The sequence below is a fragment of the Capra hircus genome, chromosome 21, assembly GCF_001704415.2.
Source record: "Capra hircus breed San Clemente chromosome 21, ASM170441v1, whole genome shotgun sequence".
Classification (NCBI taxonomy): domain Eukaryota; kingdom Metazoa; phylum Chordata; class Mammalia; order Artiodactyla; family Bovidae; genus Capra; species Capra hircus.
The window spans coordinates 59,733,906-59,748,294 of NC_030828.1; the positions used below are offsets into that span (position 1 = coordinate 59,733,906).

At 46.2% G+C, this 14,389-nt stretch overlaps 1 protein-coding gene across 1 annotated transcript; it reads left to right on the forward strand.

The window, feature by feature from the left end:
• Positions 126-10,786, forward strand: GLRX5 (glutaredoxin 5). Its single transcript, XM_018066452.1, has 2 exons — positions 126-506; positions 10,106-10,786. The coding sequence occupies exons 1-2, from the start codon at positions 206-208 to the stop codon at positions 10,282-10,284; spliced, it is 480 nt and encodes a 159-aa protein (XP_017921941.1). The 5' UTR covers positions 126-205; the 3' UTR covers positions 10,285-10,786.

The following is a 14,389-nucleotide window of genomic DNA, read 5'->3' on the forward strand; positions in this document are numbered from 1 at the left end:
CAACCTGTCGGGGCGGGACGAGCAATCTGATTGGTAGAATCAAGTAATTGCGGGACAGCTCTATCCAATGAGGGAGAGCTATTCGGAGCCGGTCCAATGAGGGCCTCCGGGGGGCGGGCCGAGTCGCCGCGGGCCGGGCCCCGGGAAGGCTCCGGCTGTCTAGCCCAGGTCGCCGCCGGTCAAGAGCTGCGGCCAACGTGCTGGGATGAGCGGCTCCCTGGGCCGGGCGGCGGCGGCGGCGGCGGCGACGGCTCTGCTCCGCTGGGGGCGCGGCGTAGGCGGCGGCCTCCGGGGCCCGGGTGTGCGGGCGGCAGGCTCGGGCGGCAGCGGCTCGTCGGAGCACTTGGACGCGTTGGTGAAGAAGGACAAGGTGGTGGTCTTCCTCAAGGGGACGCCGGAGCAGCCCCAGTGCGGCTTCAGCAACGCCGTGGTGCAGATCCTGCGGCTGCACGGCGTCCGCGACTACGCGGCCTACAACGTGCTGGACGACCCCCAGCTCCGGCAAGGTCAGGGCCGGCTGCGGGCGGGGCTGGGGGGCGACCTTCTTTGGCTGCTCTGCGGGGCCGAGGGTCTGTCGGGCAGGTCCGTCCGGAGGCTCGAGGGGAGGGGGTTAGGGTATGGGTTTCCACACCGCATCAGAGCATCTAGAGTGGGGGCACGATCGAGTTGGAGCTAGGTTTTGAAGATCGGGGGCCCTGGGCCAGTCTGTGCAGCGGGTTTAAGTCCTAGCGGTTCTCCGATCCTCACTCTGAGCTGCAATAGGCGTTTCGGGGCAAGTTCTCTTCGGCTGAGTCCAAGCAACATTATCAGCAGCCCGACTCCCAGCTCTGCAGGAGTGGGGAAGTGGGGCAGAGGGATACAGGAAGAGGCCCTAAGAAGTAATCACTTGGGGACAATTTGAGGGAGTGGCCTGTCCCGTGGATAAGGGACAGGTGCTGTTGATGGTGCCGGGAGGGCCGAGGTTGCCCTTTTCTGAGCCTCGGGGATTCAGAGATTGGCCTGTCGTGCCTCAAGGCTGGGGGATGAGGGTGGTCAGGGACCGTTCTCCGTCGTTGCTTACAAGGAGGGGCTTGACTCAGCTTTTGGAGTGGACTTAGCTGACGTCTGCTGCTGAAAAAGACATGAAAATTTATGTTCAGATACTCAAGGATGGGGGAGATGTGTGGGAGATAGGGTATCTTAGAGAGGTTTGTGGGGAGCTGGACGAGGAATTACTCCTGAGCCCTAGCTAACTCAAGCTGGCAGCTCCAGGAGCCAGTCAGGTTCTGGGGCAAAGTATGCAGAGTCTGTGACTTGTCACTGGCTCTGGAGGGAGGGAGGAGGTCCCTGACAGTTAATTAGCACCTTTGCTGTTGAGTCTCCTGCTGTGAACCTTACCTGCATTCTGCTGTTTCAAGTGAGTTGAGTAGGAGGGACTGGAGAAGGGAATGGCACGGGCACGCATTCCAGTATTCTTGCCTGGAAAACCAGGCCTGCCCTTTGGCTGGGGTGGATGGGGCTGGCAGAGAAATGGGGGGACTGTTCCTGTACCCGCTGAAGCGTGGCATTCCAGTTAGACTTTTCAGTGACTGAGTTCTCCCTGAGTCTTCCTGAGGTTGTTTAGTGACAGTGTCCTAGAGAGTTTTAAGGCACCAAGTTCTCTGGTAGTCTCCATGCCGAGTTCTGTATTCTGCTGTTCTGCATTTGAAGTTGTCCATCATAGTCATTCCAACATGGACGAGACAGGCTGGTGTCAGGGAAAGGCTTCAGGTTAGAATCCTGTGGCAAATCCATTCTGCAGCCTGAAGCAAGGCACAAAACTGCGTTTTCCCTTTGAATAATATGAGGATAATGAAACCACGTGTGCCAAAGATTTTGTGAGGAACAAAGAGAAAGGAAAACTTTTAGAATGTGCCCGTCATCTCACCTGGCACAGGGAAGGCACCCACTAAATGGTAGCTGTTTTATTATTAGCACTTTATGACTTTAAAAGTATTTTTCCCCATGTTATCTAATCCCTGCAGAACTCTTGGTTTTGGCGGGTGGAAACGAGGAGTGAAGGCAGCTTAGCATTACCAGAAGGTATGGGATCCCAAAGAGTCGGACACAACTGAGCGACTAAAAATTTTAAAAAGTAATACTTTCATGTATTATGCCCACGATCCTTTTGCCTTCCTGGTCTTCTGGAATGCTACCAAGTGGCTGGCTTTTTTCACTTACAGGGTGAGCTGCAGTCTTCATCCAGCAGCAGGGTGTCTCTGCTTATAAGATAAGATGGGAGTAACTGCAGTCTCAGCTGGGACCTTGCCTTGCCACTATGGCCCTTAGTAAAAAGTTGTGTTGTTGATATCTTGCTTAACATAAAGTTTTGAGAGCCTCCAGTTTGTGACTTTCAGTTCTCCTGTTTAATATAACCAGTGGATGGTATAACTGAATCCCTTTGCTCTATACCTGAAACATTATGCATCAACTATACTTCAATTATAAAAAAAAATGTTTTTAAATATAACCAGAGGTAGGCCATACTGCAGTCTGGCCAGCAAACTGAAAGTAAGAGCAGGAGTGAGAATGTTTTTGCTAAGAACACTTCTGTGTTTGACTTTCAGCCTTCTGTTCTTAAGTGTTCAAACAATAGCAACAGGAATTTAACCCTTAAATGTCTTGACCATTGACTTTCATCAGACCATTACTTTAGTCAGTAAATGTGTTACATGTATATTGAACATAATACATGTCCTTTGTTCCCTAGAAAAGTAAGCATTAGTGTAAGTCTTAACCTCCAGACTTAGGGCAGGGTGGTGTAAGCAGGTTTTCACAATGAGGATTAGTTTAGCCTGGGTGAGGCTTTGAAACTTGAAGTCTCCATCTTTTTGCTTGCCACAGCTTTGAGTTTACCGCGAGAGACTGACAGGCTGTCTGATGCTTGCTTTTGCCAACCAAGGATATGTCTGTGCGCCTTTCCCAGACCCAACGTCACTTCTAGTAACAGGAGAGTTCAGTTCAGTTCAGTCACTCAGTTGTGTCTGACTCTGCGACCCCATGGACTGCAGCACGCCAGGCTTCCCTGTTCATCACCAACTCCCGGAGCTTGCTCAAACGCATATCCTTCGAGTCGGTGATGCCATCCAACCATCTCATCCTCTGTCGTCCCCTTCTCCTCCTGCCTTCAGTCTTCCCCTAGAGGGCAGACAGAATGAAAACCACAACAGGAGAGGGACTCCTACAAAACTGGCCTTTCCTGCTTTCTTGTGCCAGAGGAGGCTGAGCTTTACAAAGAGCCCAAGCTGGAGGAAGACCCTCAGACACTGTCTCCTGGTTCTGGGCGCTGGGTCCGTGCAGTGTGGTGCCCAGAGGTGTCAGGCCGAGACCTGAGACCCAGGGAACCAGGGCGACTGTGAGGCAGCTTTGCACTTTGTCCTTCCTCAAGGGTTTGTTTTTGTTTTTGTTTTTGTTTTTCCTTTTTTAAAACCAGGAGCACACACTGAAGACAACCACAGTGGAACCCAAAGAGATAGGGACCTATCTCCCAGCCCTGGTCTTAACAAAGACTAATCTTTACTTTTGGTTTCAAAAGAAACATGTGCTCATGGGAGAAACTTGGAAAACAATGATGAAAACCTAAAGCAAATGAAAATCCACTGTAATTCTGGTGGAAACCATAAACCATTATTATTAATATTTGGATCTACCTTCTAACAGTTTTATTTATTTATTTTTTTTCAGTAGAGTTGAGATCACACATATCTATATATGGCGTTCTGCCCTCCTGAGAGCGGGGAACGTGTCTTTTGTGACTCCCGGAGCACTGTGCGTGTTGCTTATGCAAAGCGAACTTTCAGTGAGTGTCTCAATGAAAACTGCTTCTTTTCTTTATCATTTTATCATAAACTTGTAAAAACATTACGGACACTGGAATTTCTGCCTGTTCAGATTACTCTTATATTCTTCATGTAAAGAGCAGTGTCTGTTGAATGAATAACCATCATGCTTTGTTGAATGGTTCTTAAGCATTTGAAAATACGCTCAGCCTCGCCAGTGTCCAGGACTTTAAGGATAGTAAAGCTATGATGTTAGCAAGAAGTCAGATCAGGAGTGTGCGTACGTGTCTATGGAGGGCGGGTTGTATGCTGCAGATAGGGAGATAACGTGTGCCCACCCTCTGGAGGAGAAACTCTCAGTACCCGGGCAGGTTGAAGGTGAACCGACCTGAAGACCCATCTGTTTCATGCTCGAGTATTTAGTCTACAGCAGGGATCGACAAGCTTCCTTTGTGAAGAGCCAGAGTGTAAATACTTCAGGCTTTGGGCGCCCAGTAGTCTCTGTTGGCGCCTGTTCAGCTCTGCCGTTACAGTGTACTGCAGTCAGGGATGACACCTAGATGAAGGAGAGAAGCGGAGTTCCAATAAAACTTTACTTATAAACACAAGGAATTGGAGTGGACTTGGCCTGAAGGCTGTGGTTTGCCTCCCCATGGGCTGGAGAGACCGTCCCCTGCCTGTGAACTCGGAGACTCCTGTAAGGATGTGCAACTTCTTTGTAGTAATGAAAAGCGGGCAAGAAAGGATCTTGGTCTCTTAGCAGCAGAGTGAAGAAAGCAACTGTGTCATGTGATGCGAAACTAAGCTATGGTTAAAAAATTAATTAGATCTAGGTGTATTTAATCTGACTGAATCTCAGAAAAGACAATGGTTAGCTCAAAAGGTGGCTCAGTGGTAAAGAATCCACCTGCCAATGCAGGAGACTCAGGGTCGGTCCCTGGGTTGGGAAGATCCCCTGGAGAAGGAAATGGTAACCCGCACCAGTATTCTTGCCTAGGAAATCTCATGGACAGAGGAGCCTGGCAGGCTACGGTCTATGGGGTCGAAAAAGAGTCAGACTTGACTTAGTGACTAAACAACAACCAGTTGCAAAAAGGTAATTGTGACTTAATTGTGTGTATATAAATGTTCAAAATGTGAAGCAGTCCCATGGATTGCAGATCTGTGTGTCATGCAGGTGGGGCTCACAGGTAGGCAGGAGTAACCGATGCCAGCCCCCGGCCAGAGGCCACCTCTGGTGGTCAAGAACCTGGCCTTTGGACTCCCAGGCACCGGGACGCAAATCTGGCTCCACCGTATGCTAGCTCTGTGACATCGGTTAAGTTATTTAACCTCAGAGCCCCTATTTCTTCATCTGTAGAATAAGGACAGTTGTACATACCTCTGTGAAGATGAAATGAGATTCGATGTGTGAACAGTGTAAGAGTATGAAGCGCAGGAACCCGTAGCTCAGGAAATGGGGTTTTTATTGCTGCATGGCCTGCTTCATTGGTGTTTTCCCCGAATTCTTTCCCTCTGTTTTCCCCGCTGCATATATTGTCAGAAGAGCGTCACTGTGAGTGGGGTAGACGAAACTGACATGGAGAGGGTAGCCACTGTGCACCTGGCACAGTGGGAGCATAATTTCTTTCACCAATTTTAACTTATTTAATCTTCATAATAAATCTGTGAGGCAGAGTTATTCCCATTTTATAGAAAAGGAAACGAAGGCTAAGAGATGCGATTTACCTGAGGCTATATTTACAAGCCAGCCAGCCAGGCTGACCCCTGAACCAAAGCCTCGTTCCCTCTTGTGTGCCCGTTCAGTCGTGTCTGACTCTTTGTGACCCCGTGGACTATAGCCCACCAGACGCCTCTGTCCATGGAATCTCCCAGGCAGGAACGCTGGAGCGGTCGCCAGTCCCTCCCCCAGGTTCCTTCTTGGCCCTGTGGTTTACTTTTCTTCTCTTGAAGCTCTGCTATTTTGATGCTTTGAGCTCACATTATCTCAAGCAGTCCTACCTGCTTAAGTCCTTAAGTACTCCTAAGTTAGGGGATATGGAGAACTACATGACTCCAGAGGAGGTGATGTAACCTCTCCCAGGAGTAGAGTCCCCTAATTGGCAGAGTTGGAATTAACCTGCGTCAGACTCTGAAGCTCGTGTCCTGAAGATCTACCGAGAAAAAGGAAAACTGTGATCACAGTGCTCTTATGGTTGATTGTCCAAAGCAGGAATGACGTCCAGTGTTCTGAAATGTCAAGAATTTTAGAAGCACCTTTTGAAAGTTCTGGAAGGGAATTTTCTAGAACATTTCCTCCCCTCTGACTTGATACTTTGGAATATTAAAATTTTTGGTGGAGCAGTGGGTGTATGTAGAACTGATTTTGTAAGAGACTCCCAAGTCCCAGTCCTGGTTTTACCTGTTATGTAACTTTGCATTCAGCATTTTCTGTCACAAACAGAATCACATTTTATCATCTATAAAGTATGGTTATCATTAATATCCATTCTTGGCTATGATTTTCTAATTATTCAAGAATTGCTCTCTGAGTTATTCCAAGCGATAGATGCAAGAACTACACAAATACTCACACTTACGTTGTAGTCACTGAAAATTTAAAGGGTGAGAAAAATTAGCCATACTTGATTGATTGTGACTTGATAGAATTTTAGTTTCCAGTTTATGATTCATAGTCTTTTGTTTTGGGGAATTTCTCACTTCACTTTCTAGGAAGCAGTTGGGTATTTCCTTTAATATTTAAACTTGTAATCAGAGTTTTTAAAACATGGAAAATGACATCGTTTTTAGGAAAGATGTCAGAGCTTTGCTTTGACATCAGCCACCCACAACACTTGCTAATCTAAAAATGAAAGAAGCAGGTAAGTCTAATTGTGATAAACTGTCAGCACTGTGGGCACCTTGGGTACTGTCACAGTGCCATCCTGTGCTCTGAGGGGGGTTCTCCTACGCTCTTGAAGTGTAAGTGATCCGGACAGTCACGGGCCGTGGGGTTTGCAAGGAATTAGTCTCCCTTGCACGTGACTGTGTTGGATACTCAGAGTGGTCCAAAAGCCCACTTGTTCTGGGCTTCTGGTGGTGGGCTTTTGGGTAGTTTTGGTGCTAAGAATGGATTCTTAGCTGGGATGCACGGTCTGCAGCAGCATGATATTCAGTGAGCGGGACACGCCTGACGCTTTGGTTCAGCATGGTACAAGCGTGCTTGAGCATAAAAACAATTGATGAAAGCAGATCATTCTTTTACTCAACAAAGGTTTTATTTTAAAACATCATACTTTTTAGGATTAAACATGTGGTTTTGGGTGGCCTTCAGATGGCGAATTTTTTCACCTTTGGGGTGTTTCAAAAATTGTAGGCACTGGGATTTCCTTGACAGTCCAGTGATTTAAGACTACACTCCCAGTGCAGGGGGCCTGGGTTCAATTCCTGATCGGGAAACTGAGATCCTGCATGCTGCCAGGAACGGCAAAAAAAAAAAAAAAAAAAAAAGCAGGCGTTCACCAAAAGAATCAGTAATATTTATTGCTGCTGCTGCTGCTGCTAAGTCGCATCAGTCGTGTCCGACTCTGTGCAACCCCGTAGACGGCAGCCCACCAGGCTCCTCTGTCCCTGGGATTCTCCAGGCAAGAATACTGGAGTGGGATGCCATTTCCTTCTCCAATGCATGAAAGTGAAAGATGAAAGTGAAGTCACTCAGTCATGTCTGACTCTTAGAGACCCCATGGACTGCAGCCCACCAGGCTCCTCCATCCATGGGATTTCCCAGGCAAGAGTACTGGAGTGGGGTGCCATTGCCTTCTCCCTATTTATTGCTATGGAGAGCTTAATGCACATATTATTAATTGGGGGGGAAAAACCCCATAGTGTTGTACAGATAAATGGTTTGTGTACCTAAATGTAAAAGATGTTTAAGAAAGTTTAGAAGGGGTAAAAAATTCACATTAAACAATTCTTCCCTGGAGAAGGAAATGGCAACCCACTCCAGTATTCTTGCCTGGAAAATCCTATGGACAGAGGAGCCTGGAGGGCTACAGTTCATAGGTTGCAAAGAGTCAGACTGGACTGAAGTGACTTAGAAAGGAATAATATTCAGTCATATAAAAGTATTAAGTAATAATATATATTACAAATAGATAAGCTTAAGAATGTTATGCTAAATGAAGGAAGCTAAGCACAAAGGGCCAAATATTTCTATTTATATGAAATATCTAGAACAGGCAAATCTGAATACTGAGATATATCAGTCTGTATGGCACAATAGAGTTAGGAAGCAGCTTAGTGGTTGCCAGGAGCTGAGAGAAGAAGGGACCAGGAAATTACTGCTTAAAGGGGATGAGATTTTTGTTTGGGATGATGAAAAACTAGATGATCATGATGTTTACATTGTAAATATAATTGATGGGATTAAATTGTAAACTTTAAAAGATTAAAATTGTAAATTGAATGTTGTATGTATTTTACCACAATAAAAATGTAATGCCGCAAAAAAAAAAAAAAACAATTCTTAATCCTCCCCATCATAAATTTTAAAAAGATGAATTATTGGAAACATAAGTAAATTCAGATAGTCTCTTCATGTTTGAGAATAGAGTTTTTTTAAAAAAAATCCCAAACACATAACTTACATGGTAAGTAATTATTTATGTAGTACCAAACATCAGAGCAATGAAAAACCTGAATTCTTCAGAGTATTCCAGTATGAAGACATTCTGATGGTTTGTGGAATTTGCCCTTTATTGATAATCTCCAAACCTCCAGCTGGCTTTAAAGAAAAAAAAAAAAACAAAACAAACCCAGAGTGGCTTCAAAGCGAACTTTTCAGAGCCTATAATGTTGTAACCATTTCTTCATCCTTGAAGTCTGTCTGCAGAAGAAAGATAAAACTCTCCAGCAGTGACCTTCTAGCGCTGTCCTGGTGAGCAAAGTTGCTGGTTTTTGTTTTTTTTTTTTTAGGAGGCCGTGACTTAAAAGAGAAAAACATAAGGTATCTTGGGACTGTCATTTGTAAGATAACTCATATTGGCCATCTTACTTGGTCAAACACATCTGATAATAAATGATAGGGCATCAAGCAGAAGGTTTTGTATCATTTGTTTACATAAAAACCACCACTTGGCCGATTTCTAAAATGTACATAATACGATCTTTGGCTTGAAGAATCTGTTGACTTTTCTGTTTCATTTATTTGTGTGTTTAAAAAGGTACACTTCAGTCTCAGGGTCTGAGTCAAAAAGAAAGTAAAAGATGAGGAAAATTCAGAAAAGGGTTTTTTGATTTTCTTCAATGTCTTAAGATTGCAACCACATTCCTTTCATAACCAGCACCCTCGTGGCCCAGCTCTGAACAGAATCATCAGATGGTTGCCCTGTCCCAGGAGGCGTGTCATCTCGGTGTGTCCTTGGAGCCACTGTCTTTCTCTCTTAGTGCGGGGAGTGGGTCTCCCTCGGCCTGTGGCCCTGTGCCTGGCCCAGGACATGGGCCTTAGTGAGCCCTGGGCCCTCCCTTCATTTTTCTCAGTCCCTACAAGTTCTGGGCTGAACCAGCTCAGCTCTCCCATCTGAGGGGCGGAATAGGGCCAGAGCCATAGTCTATAGACACAGGAGACGGATTTTTGCTCGGGTAAGAGAATCATTAAAGATAAAAACCAGTGACTCAGTGTCTTGCTTCACCAACCAAGAAAGGCGTGAAGAACATTAGGTGGGGGCTGCCCAGTCTGCCAGTGAGTCACTGTGATGGGCCCACGTTCAGTCATTTGGAATTGGAGTTGTGGCATTTCTCTTTTCATTTTGCTGAAAACGTGGCTGGCACAAGCATGGGCAATACCACCTTGTGTGTCTTGTGTAACTTGCATTAACTAATCCAGTACTCTGCCATTATCCAGGGTCAGTCGTGAGCCAGGTCATTTATGAGAGTTTTCCTTACCTGATTCCTGTAAAAACTTTGTGGGATGAAGGTAGAAACAGAGGATGGAGGCCTCTCAGTTTATAATTGGAAGAGTCAGGGTTTTTTTTTGTTTTGTTTTGTTATTTATTTATTTGGCTGTGCTGGGTCTTGGTTGCAACGTGTGGCAACCCTTGAACTCTGGCCCTCTGCCTTGAGAGCTCAGAGTCTTAGCCATTGGACCATCAGGGAAGTCCCAAAGAGTCAAGGTTTAAACAGGGGTTCACTGGACTCTAAAGCTTACGCTGTCCCCAAGGATGGGGAGCAAGGAAGGGACATGGGGTGTCCTGCTCAGAGCAGGGAGACGTGTTGTCTTGCAGGTTCATCTTTGCTCATTCCAATGACCCTTCAATGTTCTTTCCACGTAGGCATTAAAGACTACTCCAACTGGCCCACCATCCCGCAAGTGTACCTTAATGGCGAGTTCGTGGGGGGCTGTGACATTCTCCTGCAGATGCACCAGAACGGAGACCTGGTGGAAGAACTGAAAAAGCTGGGAATCCGCTCTGCCCTCTTAGATGAAGCGAAAGACCAGGACTCGAAGTGAGGGAAGGAAGCCCCAGGCGAGGAGCCGCTGGCGTCAGAGTCTCACCACCAGAGAAGCCTTACCCATCCAGGTTCCCACTCTTCAGATGACTGTTTGCGCTGGCTCCTCCAGTTTGTAAGCAGCCAAGTGATTTTAGCGTGTCTGGTGTTTGGGCAAGGAAGATCCTATCGCGAACATAATTGTAACCACTGTATTGTCATAATCAATGTTGCATTACGAGATTGTTGTAAACAAAATTCCTTCTTGTGTTGTCCTTTGCTGTTTGCCTGATTCAGGAGTAAACCTGGGAGCTTTTGAATCATTGTTATTCTTCACGGGTCCTCCACAAATATGTCAGTCTGCAAAGATAATATACCACCCTCCCCAACCCTCCCCTAGTTTTTTGTGACTTGTTCTGTTAAGAAAACTGATGGACAAGGAAGAAAATAAGATAACTGGGGTTTTTTTGTTTTTTGTTTTGTTTTTTTTTTTTCAAATAAAATGCCAACCCAGGGATACTGCATGTGAGTGGTTATTCTGAACAGCAGGAAGTCTGTGCGTTCATCCGTTCTGGCTGCTGTAATAGAATGCTGTGGACTGAATGGTTTATAAACAGTGGGTGTAGATTTCGCACAGTTGTGGAAGGCAGAAGTCCAAGATCAAGTCTGTAGCGGATACGCTCTGTGGTGAGGGCCCACTCCTGCTTCACAGACAGCCGTGTTCCCACTTTTGGGGCCCCTTTTGCACTAATCCCATTTATTAGGGGTCCACCCCACAACCTGATCACCTCCCAAAGGCCCCACCTCCTGACACCATCCCTTTGGGAGTTAGGTTATATATCAGCATAGGAATTTTGAGGGGACACAGACAGTCAGTCTAGAAGGACTTGTAGTAACTCTGACCTTTGGATTTTAGAAATTAAGAGTGATTCTCATACTCTTCTATTAAAATTTCCATGAAAATTGCCATCAAGCTGTGCTCTAATTTCTTGAGGGAAAGTAAGTGTTGTAAATGCTGAGAGGCGTTGATGATCCAGTTGGAGTTCTGGGCAGACTGGACTGGCAAGAAGTGAGGGGGAGAGACAAGGGGGTGCCCCGCTTGCCCTTCTCCAAAGACCTGTGCTTGGCCAGCTGTGCTGCGCTTCAATAGGAAGCGGCCATTAACTCCATCCAAAACATGTGATCTTGTGAACCTTTTATTCCTTAAAAATAGGGCCTTTATAAAAAAAGAACATAATTGAAATCATAGTTGAGATCTTCCAGCGCATGGTATCTTTTAACAAGACTGTGTTTCTTCTCCACCTGGGCTAAACGTGGAGCTGGAGGTAAGCTTTGCAGTGACTCATGGGAAGAAAGCACACTTTTAAACCTTGGGGTCCCCAGAAGCCTTCATTCATCTCCAAGGACTTAAACAAAGCGTCTATTCAGAAGTGCACGGTGGCAGAGGTAGGAAGAAGCTGCATTTTTTTTTTAATTGAAAAGAGCAAAAGTAATAACAAAGAAAGAGGATGGCTTATTTCCCCAGAGCCGTTCAGGAGGCTTGTTCTGTGTTGAACACTGGGTCTACATGAATGCCTCTTGGAAAAGCTCTGAAAACGGATGGACTTAGTGGGGTAAGGATTGACCTGCCTGGTGGTCCTGCTGGTCTCAGCTCCTGGTTCCATCCTTCCCACACGCCACCACCCCCCCCGCCCCCCACCCGCCAAGAGCCTGTGGAGAAAGGAAAGACGAGTTGTAGCCCCCTACAGGTCGTTGGGGGCTGTCCTGTTGCATGAGAGGACTGGCCTTGGTAAATCACAGAGCTTGGGGCTTCAGGGGAAAGAAAAGCAGAGTGCTGTCACAAAAGGTTTTTTGTTACACGTGCTTTATACGCTGCATCTCATCAATACCTTCTGTGTCTGCTCTACACTAAGAGCTTACACAGACCCGTAGAGGAGGTTGGAGCTCATTTGTTGGAAGCATGTTGTTTTACAAATGAAAATGAGGGCGCTGGAAGGAAGCCCTGTGCCACTGCCATGCCAGGGCCGAGCCAAGCCTGTGACCTTCTCCTTTGGAAAGAAAGTAGCAAATCACTCTCTTACCATTCCTGGATGAGAACCAGGCTGTGGGGCACACATGTGAGTGTGCAAAACTGACCCTCGCTTTCGCTTCTGGTGCTTTTCCATAGTTTTGCTCCTTTTGGCTTTTTCCCTAAGCCTGCCTTTATCCCCATAGGGTTCACTAAACAATGAAATGATGAGAAACATTTGCAGGGAAACATCAATGTAGGAAACCTCCCTAGAATATCAGCACTGGGAGAGAGCCACCAAGTAAATAATTTGACTCAGAGGCTTATGAATCACAGTGAGATCATATCAGTCACCAGAGAGCTTAAAAGTTTAAGGAATCACTGAGCTCTACAAGGAATGGAAATGTTCTTTCCAGCAGTTCATTAATATTTTTCTTTCTCTATGCTTGACACATCTTTCCCAAGTGGGAAATTGAAGATGGTATCTGATGTCAGTCTGAATAATTTTAATGATCTGCATAATTAGAATTTGCCATGATAATTAGAACAGTGACACCAGAATCTCTTGTACAAACAGCAGTGTCACACATCATCTGTTTTAACTACGCAAGTTCTGCTTCACAGCTTTCCACTGCAGGACGTCGGCTGTTATCATTTAATTTATTGAATTTTTGTCACAACTTCAAAGTACTGTGTTACTAGACTGTTGGAAATAGAGGAGGTTATTTTAGAAAATTAAACATTTGTATGAGTTGAGGTTTGGGAGATATGTTAGAACAGAAGGTAAGTTTTAAGACATCTAGGATTTCTTGTTATTGGCCCTATTGAATTGGCTAGAATATGGATCCTCACACTTTCCTGTGATTAGTAAAGTCCCACCAGCTAGCTTGAGAAGGAATTCTTGTAAATTTGTTAAAGAGAAAGATTGTATCTTGAGAGGTTGGGTCCCTTGGTATTCATGATGGGAGAGATTGCGCCAAGGATTCAGAGGATCGACCTTTGTGTTGGCAAAGTTAAGTTGGAGTAAATTTAAACCAGAGGCAAGGAAGCTTCCAGGTTTGTTTCTGAGAGTCACTGGCAGGCAAAAATAGGTATTGGTGGATGGTCATAGAAACAGAAGTAGATTTGATAGCTATTAAAAAAAATAGATTTCATGATCCACTTGAGAATTGGTGGAATCCAAAATTCCTTTCTTGTCATCCATAAGAACCCAATGAGAGCTACATATTCTGGCGGGGCCAGGGGTGTGTGCAGCTGTGCCATATGTAGTTCCCCATGAGGTACTGAGCTTGCCCCTGCGGTGTAAGTGCAGGGTCTTACCCACTGGACCACCAGGGAATCTCACACTACAGCTAATTTGAGGGAGAGGGAAGGAACAATGAAAAGAGCTGGTTTCAAGCCACCCACAGTGGGGTTGAGGTGGACTTGGGCATCTCAGCCTGCCCTGTTTCCTGAAAGCAGCATCATGCCGGTGGTAAAGCCGCGTGCACCGCCCAGTTGAGCTGGGAGCAGATCTGCGCCGAGGCTAAGGGCTTCCCTGGTAGCTCAGCTGGTAAAGAATCCATCTGAGTGTAGGAGACCCCAGCTTGATTGCTGGGTCAGGAAGATCCCCTGGAAAAGGGAATGGCAAAGCACTTAGGTATTCTTGGGCTTCTCTGGTAGCTAAGCTGGTAAAGAAAGCTGCCTGCAATATGGGAGACCTGGGTTCGATCCCTGAATTGGGAGAATCCATCCGCAGTGTAGGAGACCCCAGCATTGATTGCTGGGTCAGGAAGATCCCCTGGAGGAGGGCATGGCAACCCACTCCAGTATTCTTCCCTGGAGAATCCCACAGACAGAGGAGCCTGACGGACTGCAATCCATGGGGTTGCAAAGAGCCAGACCCAACTGAGGAACTAAGAAGTGCACCTTGCTTCAAAGATCTTTACCTGACTGCAGGCAGACCGGGCTTCCGTACACACTTCACGGGCCTTCTCGCTCTCTCCCAGGTCGCCATCCCCGATGGCCTTTCCTCACCCCGTTTTATCCCACAACCCCTTCTTTTGCATCACACCAGGCTGCAACTGCCCTTTTGCTTGTCTTTGCTCAAGGATCCCATATAAGTAGCATATGTCATGCT

Bases quoted from the DNA above. Each gene is read 5' to 3' on its own strand.
- GLRX5 (XM_018066452.1), top strand. From the start codon at position 206: ATGAGCGGCTCCCTGGGCCGGGCGGCGGCGGCGGCGGCGGCGACGGCT. The intron at 507-10,105 runs GTCAGGGCCGGC...CTTTCCACGTAG, and splicing joins CGACCCCCAGCTCCGGCAAG to GCATTAAAGACTACTCCAAC.